Source organism: Dysidea avara, chromosome 10 (assembly GCF_963678975.1).
Source record: "Dysidea avara chromosome 10, odDysAvar1.4, whole genome shotgun sequence".
Taxonomy (NCBI): domain Eukaryota; kingdom Metazoa; phylum Porifera; class Demospongiae; order Dictyoceratida; family Dysideidae; genus Dysidea; species Dysidea avara.
In genome coordinates, this window is record NC_089281.1 from 26,828,976 (window position 1) to 26,848,289 (window position 19,314).

The following is a 19,314-nucleotide window of genomic DNA, read 5'->3' on the forward strand; positions in this document are numbered from 1 at the left end:
AATCGATCGCGTAATTGTGACACAGGTTGGGTTTTGTGTCATATCTCGATGGCCTTTAACTGGATTCCTTTCAAACCACAAAAAGGCACTCCTACGATAGTTACTCCATCTACATAGTAAATTTCAGCTCATTCCTTCAAGCGGTTTACCCTGTGGGCGTGACAGACCTTCGACCTTATTTTACGAAAATAATCGGTCATAACTCCGTGAATGTTCATCGGAATCCTACCAAACTTGGTACTGAGATTCACCTTAATGAGCCCTTTAAGTGTGCCAAATTTCAGCCGGATTGGAGCACGCATTCGTGTTTTATAGCGGATTTTGCAAAGTGTGCGAAAAGAAGTAGAAGAAAAAAACGAAGAAAAAAAACCCAAACTTTGGCCGCTCGTATCTCGGAAATGGCTGGAGTGATTTTCTTCAAATTTGGAATGTGGATTCCTCTACCTAGCCTGCACCTCTGTAACAACTTTGGTTTCAATCGGATAAGGAATCACGGAGGCTACAAAGGTGTGAAAATTGCGTTTACTTTCTTCCTGTAAATATACTCACGGTGTGGCGCGCCGGCTTCTTGGGCCACACGACACTACCGTGTGTCTTAATAAAAAGATGGCCAAGTAGAAACTAATTGTAAATTTTTAGTTAAATTAATTTTGGTAACAATGCAGTGCAATATCTTTGATCATCTCAGTAGTATTGTTTATATTGCAAGCACACATGTACAGCTAGCTGGATGTGATAATGTGAAGCATATAGAAATGAATGCACAAAAGTGCCTATACTGTAAATGCTTTCTTGGCCAGATTTTGATATCATGTCTTTTGGTTACTCCATGAACATATACTTGTGCATTCTTGGCCTCGCCTTTTTTACAGCTGGGCTGTTTTTGGCACAGGTTAATTTTTACAACACAAATACATGCACGGCAACTCACCAATTGTGCCTCAGTCTCAGCAACACGAAACAACAACCTTCGCAACAGTCAAAGATCCTCTGAACATGTCTGAAAGATCACAGCATATTCTGGTGCACTTATTTATAAGTAATATAAATTTTAAAGGCATTTATTTAAGACAGATAATTACGTGCCCCTCATTGTCTATTATCTCTGAATTTACTCACCATTTTCTCTACTCTTCAATTCTTCACAAGAGCTCATACTGTAGTATGGGCAGTGACATGGCTCCTCTGCTTCAATTAGTCTAGAAGATCGAGACACTCTAATAGAGCAGTCAATTGTCACTCTAATAGAACAGTCACCTTAGTATGTATCTCTCTAAGTGCTGGGTTTTTATATTGTAAAGTCCGTAAGTAGCTAGCAACTTAACTTCCTGTAACAATACAATGCAATGCTAAGCAGAAGTTGTAACCAAGTTGTAACTTTGGTTGCTTTATTAGAGCTGCTTTGTGACTGCTCTATTAGAGTATCTTGCAGTGATCATTTTTAATGCAGTGCGAGATGAAAGTAAAGTGTTGCTAAGGGTTTAAAAGCTAAATGGATGTTAGTTGACTGCAGTTACATGCCACTAAAATTGCAGTTATATTTAAAACAGTGTTACAGTATTATAAATTGTCTACAGCAATATTCTGTTACTGTAATCTAAATTTAAAAGGGGTTTCTGTCAAAACCATGGAAATCCACCTAGATCTGCTACTGTTTTCAACATTGAGCATATGCCTATTCTAACAAAAAGGTTTGAAATTCCATCCAAAACAGCTAATAGCTGTAAAAAAAGTGCATGTCCAAGTAAAGCAGAGTTAACTACGACAAAAAAGTACTGATATACCATAGTGCAGCCATGTGTGAAGTATGCAAGTTGTGAATATAATCAGATAGTACAATTGTAAAACTTTTAATGAAAACAAAGTGATGCTGCTAGTTTTAAGTCCTTCATAAATTCCACTCAAATTTGATTCTCAACAAAGCAAAATGTATAGATTCTCTGATAGCAATAAATAGTTTGAGCCTTTCCTGTATACGGCAATGCTATGAACAAAAAAAGGCCGCCAAACTCAAACTATTTATTGCTATCAGAGAATCTATACACTTTGCTTTGTTGAGAATCAAATTTGAGTGGCATTTATGAAGACGCTTGCAGGACTTAAAAACTAGCAGAATCACTTCGTTTTCATTAAAACTTTTACAATTGTACTATCTGATAATATTCACAACTTGCATACTTCACACATGGCCACACTATGGTATATCACTACTTTTTGTCGTAGTTAACTCTGCTTTACTTGAACACACACTTTTTTACAGCTATTAGCTGTTTTGAATGGTTTATAATACATGTACAATGTTGTACCTGCACTATTGTATGCATACACAAATAACCCACACTTATGTACAGCTGTAAACCATGCACACATACAACTCTGTAAAAGAGGTGTTCATATATCTGTGTTTTGTGTTTAGAGATTTGTAACTTAAACATATCTACCAATATAATACTCCCCCACTCACACCTAAGTACCCCAAACATGGGTTAGAGGGTGGGGAGACTTCATCCTCCTTCCTTAAATTTTACTGCCAAATTTGATCATGTGAATGGGCATGTGTGTGGGTTATAGATTACAGCTCTATCCAGTGCACGTCATAATATTGGCTGTGTTTAACAAGGGTTAAACTTGCATGCAAAAACAACCAAGCTGTATAAATAGGGTGTGGCCTTCAAAAAACCTGGGTGAAAAAAGTTGTGAAATCAAAGGTGCCAGTCATGAAATGGCTGCAATGATGTTGATGATAATAAACAAAACAGCCAAGCTGTAAAAAAAGAGTACAGCCCAGGATGAAAACCGATGTGAAATCACAAGTGGCGGCCAAGCAATCCCTGTGATGGTAGATTGATGGCCAAAAATTTTAATAACAACAATTCAGGTGAATTTGTGTTGCCTACTACTAACGACAATTCAGATGAATTTGCATTACCTCTTCCAAGGATTCAGCACAAAATTCACCTGAATTGTTCTTATTAAAATTTAGCCATTAACCTACCATCACAGACATTTCTTGGCTGCCACTTTTGATTTCACAACTTTTTTCATCCTTGCCTTTTTAGATGCCACACTCTTTTTTTACAATACAGCTTGGCTTTTTTGGTTTAGATATCGCTTCTTTTTGTATTGCAAGCCACAAAACTGGCTTTGGTGTTTCCTTTAACTTGTTTACTACAGGAATTATTGAACAAGAGAAGTAATGTATTTAAAACTAAATAAAATGAATGATTGTCACATAAGTAATATGGTGACTTGGTACATAACTGAACTGTAGCTGAATTGTTTGTAGTTGAACTCTTTATAGCAGCACATTTGATAGGTATGGGGCAGGCATGGGCTGGCCAATTGGGTACATGTTTGTTTGTCCCGTGTGTTCTATTAAAGTACGTGCCTTTTCTTTGTAACTCTTGATGTTAACTAATTGCCTAAAATTATAAAATCAATTAGCCAGGAAGTGTGCACCTGTGTGTTAAGTTAGATCTCAAACCCTTTGCTTGCAGTATAGCTACAGCAAATAATATAAAAGTGCTGAGCAGTGGCGTAACTAAACCCGGGCCTACCCGGGCCCAGGCCCGGGTGTCAGCAATCAAGTCATGCCCACGGAATTAGCAATAGAGTAGTAGAAAAAGACAACTTCACCAAATAATCGATCGAGACCTTGACAGCACACATTTTTGGCAGCGAAACAGCTATATTACCTTTGGTTATTGTGAAATCGCTTCAAATTGACAGGTTATCGGAATAAGCGCCTCTAGAAATAATTATCTTTTCGACATTGCAATTACTAGGCCCTGGTGTCGGTGCAAGTCTAGTTACGCCACTGGTGCTGAGCAATAGTAGAAAATTCACTATCACGATAGACATTATTCACAATATGATAATATCATGATCATTACACTTTTGAATGATAAGTTCCAAGTATTCTGAGTCAATGCATAAATAAACATGCTAAGCATAATTAACACCATCGTAGATTACTATTTGCTTGGTTTTCTTGTAAGCTCATCAATTAGGTAATTAATTACGTGGATGGCCAATATTTCTACAATTTTTGTTACAGTCTTGCAGCCAAAGTTTTCCATGATAAAGCTAGCCAAGTAGTTATAAAACAGCTAAGCCAGCTTCTCAAACAGCATTTTTAGTGGGATTCTACACTGATTGACTAATTGCATGGGTGGTCAATAAATATACACAGTTTGTTATAGCCTTGCAACCAAACATTTCGTGAACAAGGAAGCCTAAAGAGTTATAAAACAGTTAACCCTTCGAAGACCAAAGTCCAATATATTGGATGCAAGTACATGGGCTGGTATAAGCCGTTATAGCTACTTATCAGTACACGACAGAAAGAATTTACTAACACCATGATACTAACCATTAAATTCTTGACAATATCACACCAAGTACTGCTTTGTTTGAAGAGAATCTCTGTTGCTAGGCCACATAGAAAAAGGGGGCTTTTCCATTATCGTCTGCCATTACTCTACACCTGCTACTTTGATCAGCCATATGTCGATGGTACTTCATCCTAGCACATCAAACTAAACACCACCAGACTCAGCATGTGATGGCAATTTGATTTGTATACAAAAGATCCAGTGACTACCTCATGAATTCACGATAAAGAAATAACAAAGTGGATGTTCAGTGGAGATGACATCTCCTGTTCTTCGCTTCATATCACAAGTACTGTTTTGTGTAGAACAAAAGTGTTATGGTATTATTGTTGTGTATGAAATTACCATTAAATCAATGCCAAACAATAATCCGTCTTCATTTTACAGAAGACTACTGCCTTCCTTATAACACAAAGTTATGCATTCCTCCATGCTTGAAAATTAATTCAGTCCTCGAAGGGATAATTAATTAAGTAATTAATTAATTAAATAAACTTGGTAACAAAGTTTCTAGTAATCTTACAGCAATATCGTGATAGTAAGCTGTAATTATCATGTCGCGATAATGATTTTTTGATCGCGAATATCGAACTATTGATATCATCACTCAGCACTAACAAATAGTACTACTTTAAATACTCGTTGTTGACCATGTTATTACTGTGCCTGCAGTGTTGGCAAGTTACTTTGTAAAAGTAACTAGTTACATAATTATTACATATTACTTGCAACTGAACTATTTAGTTACAGTTACAGTTACTATTTAGTTTCAGTTACCTATAAAATAAAGTAACTGTAATAATATTACATATTATATTACTTTGTGTCCACAGCCTTAAGCTGTCACGTGTGAAACTACCACCTTATCACGTGACATGATTGCGTTGTTGGACAATGTGCAAATCTTGGTTATAAGTAAGAAGCTGGTGAATAAGCTTCATTCAGTAGGCTTCGTTACTTCGTTGTGGCTAGGCATTATTCAGAGGATAACTAACGAGATTAGTAACTTCGTTACTTGTAGGAATAATATTACATAATATTAGACTCGTTACAGTAACTATATTATTTAGGTAACGCATTACATTTGTAAGTAAAGTAACTTGATTACCTGTTTTTATAGTGTATTTCGTTATATTACTTAGTTGCCACAAAAGTAATAATATTATGTAACGCGTTACCAAGAGTCCATAATAAAGAAGAGAGTGTCTAACTTCAATATAACCCATCAAAAATGACCCCGTTAAGTAAAGTAAGGTGAATTGGCTTCCCTTAAAGAATTGTTGATTAGCGTTAATTTGCCACGCGCGAGCCCTAATGAATTGAGCGATCTGCGCCGTCACGTGCGATACTTTTAACAGCTAGCAAGGCGGCATGGCGACTGCTGAAAGTGTGAAAAGAACTACCAGGAGTAAAGCAGCAGGTAAAGATAAGATTCACAAGGGGTAAGTTTTTAAAGCGTTATAAGGCTTAATTCTCAACGTAAGCCCCGTTCTTGTAGCGTGGCAAGCCGAAATTCCGAGAGTGAATGTCCGCTGGAACTTGAGCTAGAAGCAGCTACTGTAAGGCAGAAACGAGGGATGACTAAGGAGAACAGGTAGTAACTAAAGTCTGAACATTGACGCGTAATTATACTATAGCTTTTCTAGAACGCGAGATGGCTCCAAACCAACTGCAGAGAAGAAAGGAAAGGGCCGAGGAAAACGAGCAGTTCCAGCCAATAAAGAGCCGTCACAGACACCAGAAAGCTGCTTACCACCACCAAAGAAAAAAAAGTCGAAAGTAATGAACCAGAGAGAGAGAAATGAGATGCTGGCATCTTTAGAGTCAGTTGATCTTTCTGTACTTCTAAGTGAGGTTTATGTCAAATTTGATGAACAGCTATTTTCTGAAAAGTTGAAGAAAATCACTGTCAAGCTCCATGATACAGAGCAGCCCCTTAAGGATATAATCGTGAGCCATCGACTGTGTTTTGTTGGTCTGTATAAAGAGTGTAAAAAGGGGCCTGAATCCTTTTTGCGTTTCCAGTTTCAGTGGCAGAAGTACTGCAGTGCCTTCTTATTAGCCAGCCAGCACACCATGTTAGAAATTGGACTACCTGATCCAGTTGGTTATCAGATTGACGAATCTCGAACAATGTGGCTAAGATTCTGTGAAGAAAATGATGTGCCTGTCCCAGTGAGTAATCCTGTGATGATGACCATATCATCAGCATTGTACCACTGCTTACTGGGTCATGTTAACCATTTTCAGAGTAATAATTCCAGTACCACAAGTTCCAGTAATAAAAGTACAACACAGGTAGCTGATGGAGATGATGTGTATTTTCGTTTTGGTGGTGCAGCTATATCAGACTTGCTCCATCTTCATTACAAAGAAATGAAGCATTGCAAAGATGATCAAAGGAATATTTTATCCCAGGAGATATCGATTTTGCACTGTATGAATTCCAAGGATAAAGTCAGTATGCCAAGTTACCTCAAGTACCGTGACCAAGGATACATGTACTCCCCTGATCCTACATTTATACCATTTTTGAGACAAGTGGATACTGCAGTCAAAGAAACTGTGAATCCTGATTGGCTACACCAAGAAGGGGACAATTTAATTAAGGTTAGCTTACTCTTTGTTGTGATCAATTTAAATAACTGTCTTCCTTCTAGATAACACATGAAAGAATTCAGGAAGAGACAAAATTCTTCGATACATTCAAAGAGATACTGGCTTCAAAGTCACCAAACATAACGATCTATTCAGAAGATGCCATTAGGAATGTATTTGAAACATTTACAAGGAAAATCTGTAATACAAGAATTCAAGAATTCTTGTCAGCAACAAAGCAACAGCTGGCAACAAAGAAAGGCTTGGCATCAACAGTTGACATAAATTTAAGACCTACGCTTTTAGCTCATCATGCCAAATTAGAAACTAAGCTAGGAAGTAAGAAGTGATTTTTAACAAACAATGTGATTTAAAATTACACTGATTTTTTGTTGTAAGAAGTAATTTTCATTCATTATAATACAAACAATGTGATTAAAAAATTACACAGATTTTTTATTGTACGACTTCTTCTCCAGAGGAATTTGTACTAGACTTAGCTGTTCATCCCTGTAGTTGACACCGCTGTGATGTGTAGCAGCACATTGCTTGATTAGGTGAGCAGCTCGAGCAGTAGTATAATTCACCGAGTCCAATTTTCCACCAGCAGTAAACTTGTATTGGCTAAACAAGCTTTCCACAGCTGATCCTGACAGGCGAATTGGAGATAAAATATGTAGGATACGTTGATAGAAACCACTTGGAGAATGCTTGAAATCCATATACATCGATTCGTAGTAGGTCCCATGCTGTTAAACAAGATTATACAAATGATTGTCAGTCATATAAATAATTATACGGCTAAATCTAAACAGCTTGACACTTGTACAGTTATTGTTTATGGTAAACAAACTTACTTTGCCAAGAGAGGAATGACCGCTGGGTAGATGATGTATGAGGATATTGAGGATCTAATAACAAGTACAATGTGGTTCAGTACCTATATAATACCATAGTATGGCAGTACCTTTCTTTAGGATAGAAGTTAACCATCCAGAAAAATAATCATACCCCTTTGTAATGTTCTGAAGGACCTTGCTATCTAAGCTTTTGATCTGATCGTGTGACAATAATCCCTGTTCAAAAATGAAACTGCAAGCTTCTAGGTAGGCAAAAGTCTCCTGTGCTTTTGCTGCATCGTTTGGTGGAGGATTCTGATTCACGTACCAAAATAGTTCACCAAGGACTTGCTCCTGCTGTATAAACAAGTGGTACATAAACACAATACAAGGTTGTATAAGTCACATAACATTTCTATTTTTAAATACAACCTCAAATTTACCTGCATAATTTTAGCTGGCAATACATTCAGTTTTGTCCATGAGTCACGTAAACAATGAGCCTCCCTCAATCTTGGTACCATTCTTGCCTGACCATTGTGTACCCGTAGCAGCTCTCTCTCATACAAGTCTGTGACTGCTTTCCATCCAAACTCTGTAGAGTCTCCCCGTCTAAACTGTTTCGTCCCTCCTTCCTTGGATGAAAACAGTGCATTGACCATATTCTTCAACTATGAAATAGAGCAATTACTTAACACAACCATCATATTACAGTTACCTGGTGTGATGGACAAATCAACCAGAAAATCTTGTTTGGAGGATTAAAAGGGTTAATCATCCATGGCTCTACCTCATATCTGTCATTCCCATCCTCTTTGATCGAATACGCCCCATGGCAGTAATGACTTGCTTTAATTGTAGCAATATTTGCAGATCCTCCATCACAGACCAACAAACTTGTCTTCAGACCATGATGTTGAAAAAGCTTGATGGTTTCAAACAAACAAGCCACTACAAAAGTGGCTTCCACTGAGGCAGCAGATGTATAGTAAGGACCCACTATGTCATAGCTGCTGGTAAGGTCTCTCCAAATAAATTGTAGAATATAAGATGTTTGGCTGGCTTCAGGATCTTTTAGAATGCGGTAAACATCGCTCAAAGATGCCATGTCCTTCGATGTCATTGCCAACCCCATTAGTTGGTGGTTGCGGGAGTTCCACATTAACTGACAGGCCACCTTGACCTCATCAAATATCAAGGCTCCATCTGATTGTGGCTCTTGTCGTCCATTCTTTCGACAGTCTTCTTTAAATAAAACATACTGGGCCACTTGCTTAATGATGCAAACGTTACTTGCTCCTGGAGCATGCATGAAAGCTCCAGTGAATGCTTGCATGGTGGATTTTGATGGTAATTTTAAAATATCAAAACTTTGCAGAGCTTTGTAGGCTGCAGGGCTACGAATATAAATAGCTAGGGCTACAGGAACAAACAGTGTGAAAGCAATAATACGGTATAATAATTCACTTACCCATACGGATAGTAATCATGTTCCACCTGTTCCCACGACCTCCGTTAGCTGAAAGAAAAGAGTAGACAAAAGTAATGCAAAACAAAAAAATATCACTTACTATTCTTTTCCTGATCTGAGAAAAACTGCTTTTGCTGGCGATCTTTATCTGTCAACCACAATGTCTTCATTAGACTTCCTACTCCATGCTGGTCTCCTTCCTGGTACAGCTTATCCAAATCTTCAGCTTGTGTTGCTTCCATTACTGCACACATCTCCACATTCTGTTCATCACTGAGCACAACCTCACTATCCTCTAGCCTTCGTAAGTTCCGAATGTTACTGGATCGTTGATATTGAGCATACCGTTTACGTGTTTGCTTGCTGGCAGGTGACATATACTGCAGGCGTGCTCTTGAAGAGGGACATTGCCTTTTTATCCTTCTGCTTGGGCTTTCTTCCAGGGTACGTTTTCTTTGGAGGTTTAGGTCATGGACCAAACGTTTGCAAGGAGGACATTTCATTTCACTAGCATCTTTCTCTGCTACCTTACAGTTTGATGCAGGTAAAAACCAGAGTTTGCAATTCACAGAATCTACTCGTGAAAATGGAAATTCTGACTGCCGAACACTTTTGATATGAAATCGAATTGTTTTGTGGTACTGATTCTCATAATGCACAGGATCAATTCCAGGACAGAATTTGTACAGAGATCTCCTGCAAAATAAATCACAAAGTTCTTCTACGTCATTAATTGATTTTATCTCTCCTTCACTCCATGGTCTCATCATAACATGAACTTTGTAGTGCTTATTCTGAATGGTAACACACACTCGAGGGGTCAATCCAAGTGGGGGGTGATTAAACACCGCCCTCTGTGATATTTCTAACACGGGGTTGGTGCTGTCCAGGCCATTGTATCTTAATGTAAACACTAGTTCTGGGAATTTACCAGCTATGCTGTCAATGATACTTTGCAAAAACTCTTTCTGCTCTATGCACGTAGTAGTTACAGGTGGAATCACTGGAGGTAGGGATGTTGACCTAGGTACAGATGATTCATCAAGTGCTCTAGATAACAGAAGCTGATCATTATAAGCAGCAACAAAACTTGATGATGACATTGCCTCTGGCTCGATTGGCATCACCAACGGCTCACTGTGATTTCCTTCCATCAATGCTGTGTCCCATTCTTCACAGTAACTATCGTCTGAAGCCAGGTCACATTCGTCAAATAACCAACCAGTTGATGATTCAGTCGAAGAGTGGCAAGATCGTTTTGGGAGTGACTCTTCCCTTGACGGGCGACAAATTCGCTTTCGAGACTGCAAGCGAGTAGGAGTGTCCCCATGTTCCATACGCCACGCTTTCAACTTGAGAAACCCACAATCAAAACCATGCTATTCAGCAAAGCGCACGTGATTCAATGCGGCTTCAGGCGGCTGTATTGAAGAGCTAGAAGGTGAGGTGTCGATAAGGCTTATTTAACACGTCTGCGATATGCGTGAATAAACTATAACATACGGAGCTACTAAACGGGGTCATTTTTGATAGGTCATATTGAAGTTAGACACTCTCTTCTTTATTATGGACTCTTGGCGTTACTTATGTAACGCGTTACTCCCAACACTGTGTGCCTGCATGATACCACATAATTTTGCACATGTCTTGATAATTTAGCTTACATGCAATTCTGTTGTTTAGTTAACCCGCATGTTCATATGTAGCTATTAGGCTTGCATGATGGTGGGATAAGGTTCATGCAAAAGATATCACCATGCATGCTATTTTGGGACATGATCTTTAATGCTTAATTCCCAATGCATTGATTCATGTTATTGTGGTTAAGGTGGAATGTGAAATGGTCCTGCACATAGCACAGGTACCAGTGCTAGTCCTGTATACAGGGGAAAGCAAGCAAAGAATTTGGAATTGATACTTCCACTGGAGCAATACAAACACAAATAATTGACTGAGTTTTTATTATCATCGTCCAAGGCTTGCACTGTACAAAGCCAGAACTTTGTATATACCCCCAGTGTCACAAATAGATGCCTTTGATCCACAAATGCACACATTATCACATTAACAGTTCTATGCACTAACACTTTGGCTGTTTGTTCATGGTTTTGACAGGAATGTAGCTCAAGCACACTTCATCAAGACCTAGACCAAATTTCAAGTAGGGTAAGAACTTAACTCAATATCATGAAATGTGTACTGATTCGGTGTAGCAGATTTCGATCACCTATGTTAACAATTGCATTCTGGATAAACATTCATATATATCCTGTCAGTGTTAGACAAAACATGGTTATGTTCACATCACTTTGCTAAGAATACAACATCAAAATTAATACCTTTTTCTGTGGCGTAACTAAAGTGACTGTTCACTAGATGTCAAGGCATCACCATCTAGCTGCTCATCTGGTGCTGAGTTTATTAATATCAGTAGTATAATAAGGGTCCTAAATAGCCAATGGCATACTCCATCTGAGGTCTTACCATAGTAAGATATAGATGGCCATAGCTCTGTAACACTATAATTAATGTTTAATCAATTATCCTAGCCTACCCTGCAAATTCAAAGAAAGACTTCCAGATTACAGTCAACAATAAATTACACAAAACTTTTTACCATCAGGCATCAAATAGCTATAATCCCATCTAATTCATAAGATCTAATAGTAAAACTTGATGTTATGTAAAATTTTATTTTTACAACTCCCAGTAGCAAGTTTTGATATGTTATTCTTTCCTGTACACCAATGTATTCAACACTCTGAGAGAGTGAACAAACAAACTTGAAGTTGCCAAATGTGACCGAATCTGCAAGAACCCCATATGTTAGCACAGTTTTCGAATTCCATTTTATTTATCTAGATAGCCAAAGGTCTACTTGCAGCTCTGCGTTGCAATGACTCTATGATGCTAATATTCTTAGTAGTGTAGAGGGTTTACACAATGTAACAATACTCAAGACAAGGTCTCACAAGTGTTAAATAGGCTGCTGCTTTAGCTCTGGCAGTGCACCCATACATAGTCCGTCACAATCAGTTCAGAGATTGAGTTACCTTGCGCACAATATGCTGACAGTGATCATACCATTTCAAATTTGAAGGAGTGATCACACCAAGATACTTCAGTATACTTCTCCAGACAACCAGAACAGATCAAATAGTAAAAATAAATGAAACAGGAGAGCGTTTGTTAGTAATATTTAGAGCTTCACATTTGCTTGGAGTGAGGGTCAATTGCCACAAGAGAGACCAGGCATAAACACAAGCCAAATCATTCTGCAAGTTAACACAATCTTCATAGGAGGACACCTCAGCATACAAAGCATCATCATCAGCAAGCTAGGAAGATGACTTCACAACAAACGGAGATCATCAAGACTTTGCAATTAATGCACACACTTTAACCAGTTACATATAATTACTTCTCCTAATCCTTTTACTGTTTTTTGATTGGATGTAATCAGCATTGTGCTGACTTTCCAATTATCATATTCATAATCAATATATAATACAAGTACACAGAAAAATTTGGAATTTTCAACTAGAGTAGGGACCTTAGCACATCAATAAAAAGTACTGAAACAAGCTGGAGTAGTGCACGATATTAAATCACAGTAAAACAATAAAAAGTGTTATATCCCTACTGTACATTTCCATTATGGTATCTTGAGCACAGTGGGGATATAACACTTCTTATTGTTTTGCTGTGATTTAATATCATGCACTACTCGAGCTTGTTTCAGTACTTTTTATCAATGTGTTATGGTCCTTACTCTAGTTGAAAATTCCAAATTTTTCTGTGTACTTGTTTGTTAACTTTTTTGGTAAATATATTATTATGACTGGTGAACCCATGCATACCGCATCTGAAATGGCACCGTGCGCCCCAATTATCATCTGAAAAGTGAAGTATCCATTACGTTTCATTGTCAACTATGTTCAACCCGTTACACAGCATTTCGAATCAAAAACTGTTCGAAAAGCACCTCTGCAATCCACCGATATCGAAAGAAATGATGCCGCGCGCCCCAGTTAGATCAATTATCGTCTGAAAAGTGAAGTATCCATTATGCTTCATTGTCAGCTATGTTCAACCCGTTACATAGCAGTACGAATCAAAAGTGTTTGAAAAGCACCTCTGCTTCCAAAATAACCACTATGACAAATACGGACGATTTCCGTTACGAAGAGAAGCCATCACATGCTATCGCCAAATCAACACTTTTTGCTGTCAGCAAAGATGAATGGGACACAAAGGAGGACACTGGTAAGTCCATGAAGAATGCATTGTACGTACTGTGGTATGGCAAAAGGAACCTGTTGGGCCGAAGCAACGTAGAACAGTGAAAAAATCAAGCCCATAGCCTTAGCTGTTATCGAGTTACACTTGTCTGAACTGTGAAGGCATCAGTCAGTTAGCTACTCAGTCAGTCAGTAGAAAATTATGTTAAAAATAAATTATTGTTAAAATTCTGTAGCAACTTGTTGAAAGAATTTCGGGTCAATGTGAAAGCTTGTTTGGGCTTAGTTTCACCTAACCAATACTGCCTCATCGTCGTCAGGGGAAATTGAGGCTGTTTTTGGGTGATATTATTTCGTGGGCCACGCCTACTCCTTTGTGGTCCCTACTATACAGTAACTATCGTACTGTATGATAAATAAAAGTGGTCCTAAAATAGATATAATTTTGTGCTTGCTCATTCATGGTTATATAAAGTTGTAATATATATGTAGTGCCTGCATTTATTTGCAATAATGTTTTATAGCATAGTAAGTTCCTTTCAAGTTAGGTATACTATTTGTCTATTAAAATTTTGCAGTGACTGTTATATTAGTAGCAATTTCAGACCATTTTTAATAATTGCATACTTTGAATATTTTAGATTCCAGATTTGTAAAGGAACATTCCACTAAGCAAGATGTGAAGAAATTTTCTTAATATCTTTTTTCATTATCGTTTTATGACTCAAAATGTCTGACAGTGTAAAGAATTTTCTGTACAGACTTGCCCATTGAAAATACGGCACCGCTACAGTAATTGGCTATAACTTGAGCATACAACAACATATGTGCATGAAATTTTTACTGTAGTGAAATGAACAAGTGTACACATTGAAAATGCAATTACAAATCATGTTTGCTCACTATAACACTGTAATGATTGCTAATCTGTATACTGCTTTGGTACATATTGAATCCCCTAGTTAGGCACCAATGTAAATTACAACAATAAAAATGCTTTTATTCATTGCTTTTGATTTCATATTAGGGATGCCATGAATCTCATCTATATTAAATATTGCACTTTGACCCTTATATCTTCAGCACACAGCCAAATCACCAAATCACTATTATATCACTTTACACACATATTAAGAACTTATTTCGGTGATCTTAGCCACCATAATCACTCCAATGCAACTTCATTATAGTGTGTAAAGCACACTTATATTAAGCAGTATTGAATTGTATCACCCTAAGCTATGGCACATAGGTCTACTAATACAGCAAAATCTTTGATTAAGTAGGCAGTGAAAAACAACCACTTAAGCATTCCTAAATGAATATATCTACCAGACACTATTTATGTAACAAAATAGATGAGTGAATTGCTAGCAGCTATACCATAATTAGCAGCCCTAGGCTTATCACAGATACAAAACCATGTCTATAAAACTCAAAACCCACTAATACCCGCAGCAAATAACTATCAAATTACAGTCGACAGAAAGTTACACTACAACATAAAATCCATGTTACGAGAGCGTACCTCCGGATTCCAGTACAGTTTGTGTCGGAAAAGTCGGCAAAATCGTACCCAAACATAAAAATCACCATCATATTTGATTCAGCGCCCCAGATTACCCTATAGGGCTACTGAAACTGGCAGTAAAAGTGCTGGTAAGGCCATGATTCGCATGATAATAGCGGTGCCACTTCTCCCATTCAATAATCTGTACAAAATGATTCCCATTAGAAATGTACGGGGAAAATAATTACGTAAACTTTAATTTATGATATCTTCATGATAACTTCACGTAATTTTACGGGGTAAAGATTAAAACGTGCATAAGTGACTGCAGATTGAAACCACGGGTATGGATAACAATTTTAGTAATAAGTTTATAATTGTTACTTGTAGAGTTGCACCGATAATCGGTTGAATAATCGGTAACAGCCGATATAAGGTGATTTTGCAAGTATCGGTATCGGCTACAAAGAGGAAGTTATTTGCCGATAACCTAAACCCACAATCAATCATTAACGACAGTAATAAACATGTGACAGTATTAAAAGAAAGCAGTGAATGCAGTGGTAAGTGGTAAACATTTATTTGCTGTACCTGTTTATAACTATTTAGGCTTGTTTATGTGTGAATAGTGTGGCTGCAAGGCTATAATAGGCTGTGTATATTTATCGGCCGCCCACGCAATCAACCAATCACTATTTGGAAAGGGTCTGGAATCCCACCAAAACTCTGTTTGAGAAGCTGACTTAGGTGTTTTATAACTACTTGGCTTTCATTTCCATGTAAGGGGTTAGTGGCACACTGGTAGCAAACATTGTAGAATTGGCCGCCCACGCAAGTAATTAAATTATTTCAACTAATGTTATACACGCACATAAACTTTAGATGATTTTTGCTCTTTCTCCCCTGACCTACAGAATAGAAGAATATCGGTAAATATCGGCATATCGGCTACAGGAATGAGTGAAACATCGGTATCGGTAAAAGTGAAAATATGCATATCGGTGCAACACTAGTTACTTGTACAGTGTAATTGATAGTGTCAAATTTGGGAGGTCTGAAATCGCTAATATTAGAGTATCTTGATTTTTCATGCAAACCATGATAAGTTGCAATTGCTCAATTTTTACAAAGCAAATCTTGCACCTTTTATGCTAGACTACAATTTACAGCCTGTTGTTACAAGTTTTATTAGCATATATAGCACTTATTAATATGATGACAATTGGCATGAGTATGTCCTAATATACCCCACCAATCTATACAACTAAATGATCATCATACATTACGACAGTACTGTATAGTAAGTACCACAAAAGTGTGGGAGTGGCCCATGAAAAACATCATCCAAAAACCAGCCTCGTTTTTCCCAGTCAACGATGTGGCAGTATTGGCAGAGATGGGGAAGTTACATGGCAAAAGTAATATATTACATATTACTAGTTACTTTTTTACAGATGTAATATATTAGTTATAAAATATAATGTAACTTGTTAAGTTACTTATTATTTAGTTACTTATTAATGTGTATTACATATTAAGTTACTTATTTAATATTACATATTAAGCTACTTATTAATAATATTACATATTATTAATACTACATATTAAGCTCCTTATTAATATTACAAATTATTAAGTCAATACTACATAATAGTTACCAATTAACTCTTATTACTTATTTACAATACCATGAAGAACTTGTACCATTACTAAAACTATTAATATGCATTGTAGTTTAAAATCACAAATATTGAAGTACATAAGATGTTAAAAAAGCTAAATGACATTGGTTCTTGTTAGAAAATCCTGACTACTAAATATGCTTCCAGCTTAAATGAGCTTGACAAAATGTTTGTTGTATCTCATTAATAGGATTCTCGCGAATTTGCCATCTGTTAGTCTATTGTGTCTTGAGCTCAAAACAAGACTGCCTAGGCTGAAGAGCCTTTCAACAGAAGCACTTGATGGTATAGTTGCGTTGTATCTCAAAAACAGCTGTTTAATTTTCGGATATTTACTCAAGCAATCAAGGCTTTTTGCATTCTTGAAGTACGCAACAGCCTCATTCTCTACATCATCTTCTGTTTGTTCATCATCATCAGTATCGAACTCGTAAAAATCCCTTTTCTTCTCATTGTGTTGTGTTGTATTCAAACCACTTCTACCATCTTCTTCACTTACAGTGACACTTTCTAGGGCATGCAATTCATCTATCATCATTTGTTTGTATGCATCCTTCTTTTCTTGCAAATCAACCCACTTCACCTTAAACTTAGGTGATGGAAGTGCAGCAATTATGGCTTCTTTGGAATCAAAGACGTGACTAAACCTCCGAGCTTTCAATGGCATACGCAAGCCTTGTTGCTGCTGGTGATAAATTTGGTATTTCAGCTTTTATTTTTTTGACAATTGTTTGAAGTGTTGGAAGCAAAGTGCCATAATAGCAATGGTCCTCTTCTTGAAGGATGTCTAATCCTCTTGAAAGTGGCTCAAGAACAACACAATAATCCTTCAAAAATACCAGCTCCTTCTCTGTAAAACTTCAAAGACTAATGCTGGTGCACAGCTCATTCAGGGTTGCAGGTGGGTTTTCAATCACTCTAGAAACAGCATCGTACTACAAGTTCCAATGCGTTGGTGATGGAACCAATAATTTTTTCTTCAGTTTATCACTCATCTTGTCTGCAGCCAGTGTTGATCTCCTTGTCTTGTTCCACAGTGCCGTGCACTTTCCAAAAGAACTTCTATAGAGACTTTTTGACAAGGTACATGATAGCAAGTGCTTTTCAATATCAGTACTAGCTACCAAATCCAAAGTGTGGGACGCACATCACTGGTGTGGAGGAAGCTCGTATTCAACCTGTGTCAGATCATCATCCTCTTGATCCAGTATCATTACATCATGTAAGTCTGTAAAGGTTACATCATCATCTAGCACTACACAATCATCATCTGTAATTGAATGTTCATCAATATCATCAAGGTCAGTTTCCTGCACAGAAAAAGTGTTGAAGGCTTTCACAAAATTCAATCCATTGTCGGTCACTGTAGCACTGATCTTACCATGCAACCCAAAGCTTCTGTGGACTTCTTCAATCTTTGCTGCCAGGATATCGTAAGTGTGATGCCCAGTAATACAAATACAAGCGATGGCTGCCTTCTGCCTTTTTAAAGATTTTTCATTGATCCAATGAACGGTCATACCTAGATAACTTCTATGGTGTGCAGTCCAGACATCAGCCATAGTGGAAACTTTCTCTACTGTGCCCAAAGTTTCCTTGATCAGTCTCGTCATTGCATCATATGCCTGTTCTATGTATGAAGATAGCGTCTTCCTGTCTGGTAACTGTACAGGGCGAGGTAAGAGCTCGTTGATCAACTTTTTGAAAGCAGGGGACTCTACTGTTGTCAGAGGTAACATATCATCAATGATATATTCCATTACTAGCTTCCTAACTTCTTCTGACGACACACCTCTTTTATCCAGTGTTGCCTGTCTTTTAGCCTCATTACCTCCATCTTCCTCTGCAGATCTCTTACGCTTCACAGTCTCAGGTAAGATGGCAACCAGATTCACGGTTTTGTGAACAGAATCCATGTAAGTGTTTCTTAAAATTGGAAGTTGTATTTCTGGCACAGGAGAGCAGTTTGGCACTGACTGAACAAAGAGTACAACGAGCTCTTAGGTTTTATCACCTTCCTCTACTACTTTGAAGTAGTGGCTATACTTCCAATGATACAATGTAGCTTCCTTTACTCCTTTGCTAGTTCTAGTGCCTGTATTACTGCTACTACTGTCGCTAGCCTGACTAGCAACGATGACCACTTCTTCAACTTCCGACATCAGTACGACTAACCAAGTATATTCACACACATAGAGCACGTGTGTTCACACACATAGTGTGCATTAAATAGTAGCCAATACTAGAGGTGTACCGATATGAGTTTTTGGCATGTACCGATATCCGATATTGATGCCACCAGAAGAAGCCGATAGCCAATCCGATGTTTGCATTATAGTTAAAAGTGTACATTTACCTACCCTACAACAACATGTGCATGCTATACTCTGCCTGTGGTGGTATACAGCTTGGGTTTCTATTGTGCAATCCAGACAATTAGGCACCCACAAACATTTTATGTATGTATACCACTTTAGCGTGGGCGTTCAAAGGCACCGCTCTGTGTTTAACTCGCATATTGCCCGGGCAATAACATGGGAAAGCAGTTTGCCAATGACTTTGATACCCAGCCAGTTCAA

General features: G+C 37.7%; 4 protein-coding genes across 4 annotated transcripts in view; 2 read left to right on the forward strand and 2 right to left on the reverse strand.

Annotated features, from left to right (window-relative positions):
• The window catches only part of LOC136236873 (protein mono-ADP-ribosyltransferase PARP14-like), a 290,930-nt gene that overhangs the window by 248,062 nt on the left and 23,554 nt on the right, over positions 1 to 19,314 (forward strand). The window lies entirely within an intron of this gene.
• LOC136237009 (uncharacterized) lies at positions 5,576 to 7,629 on the forward strand. Its single transcript, XM_066027258.1, has 4 exons — positions 5,576 to 5,836; positions 5,893 to 5,988; positions 6,041 to 7,004; positions 7,055 to 7,629. The coding sequence occupies exons 1-4, from the start codon at positions 5,766 to 5,768 to the stop codon at positions 7,340 to 7,342; spliced, it is 1,419 nt and encodes a 472-aa protein (XP_065883330.1). The 5' UTR covers positions 5,576 to 5,765; the 3' UTR covers positions 7,343 to 7,629.
• On the reverse strand, positions 5,576 to 9,222 carry LOC136237011 (uncharacterized). The gene is made up of 5 exons (XM_066027260.1): positions 8,550 to 9,222; positions 8,275 to 8,502; positions 7,960 to 8,188; positions 7,850 to 7,903; positions 5,576 to 7,741 (listed from the first exon to the last, which is right to left on the reverse strand). Exons 1-5 carry the CDS (start codon positions 9,165 to 9,167, stop codon positions 7,617 to 7,619), a joined length of 1,254 nt encoding a protein of 417 aa, XP_065883332.1. The 5' UTR covers positions 9,168 to 9,222; the 3' UTR covers positions 5,576 to 7,616.
• Positions 9,188 to 10,863, reverse strand: LOC136268720 (uncharacterized). The gene is made up of 4 exons (XM_066064163.1): positions 9,403 to 10,863; positions 9,303 to 9,350; positions 9,233 to 9,250; positions 9,188 to 9,201 (listed from the first exon to the last, which is right to left on the reverse strand). The coding sequence occupies exons 1-4, from the start codon at positions 10,637 to 10,639 to the stop codon at positions 9,188 to 9,190; spliced, it is 1,317 nt and encodes a 438-aa protein (XP_065920235.1). The 5' UTR covers positions 10,640 to 10,863.

Excerpts from the sequence above, each read along its gene's own strand:
- LOC136237009 (XM_066027258.1), top strand. The coding sequence starts at position 5,766 with ATGGCGACTGCTGAAAGTGTGAAAAGAACTACCAGGAGTAAAGCAGCA. Across the intron at positions 5,989-6,040 it reads GGGATGACTAAGGAGAACAG|AACGCGAGATGGCTCCAAAC; the intron begins GTAGTAACTAAA and ends TAGCTTTTCTAG. Across the intron at positions 7,005-7,054 it reads AAGGGGACAATTTAATTAAG|ATAACACATGAAAGAATTCA; the intron begins GTTAGCTTACTC and ends TCTTCCTTCTAG.
- LOC136237011 (XM_066027260.1), bottom strand. The coding sequence starts at position 9,167 with ATGCAAGCATTCACTGGAGCTTTCATGCATGCTCCAGGAGCAAGTAAC. Across the intron at positions 8,503-8,549 it reads TGATTTGTCCATCACACCAG|TTGAAGAATATGGTCAATGC; the intron begins GTAACTGTAATA and ends TCTATTTCATAG. Across the intron at positions 8,189-8,274 it reads TGCCAGCTAAAATTATGCAG|CAGGAGCAAGTCCTTGGTGA; the intron begins GTAAATTTGAGG and ends TTGTTTATACAG.
- LOC136268720 (XM_066064163.1), bottom strand. The coding sequence starts at position 10,639 with ATGGAACATGGGGACACTCCTACTCGCTTGCAGTCTCGAAAGCGAATT. Across the intron at positions 9,351-9,402 it reads CTCAGATCAGGAAAAGAATA|CTAACGGAGGTCGTGGGAAC; the intron begins GTAAGTGATATT and ends CTTTTCTTTCAG.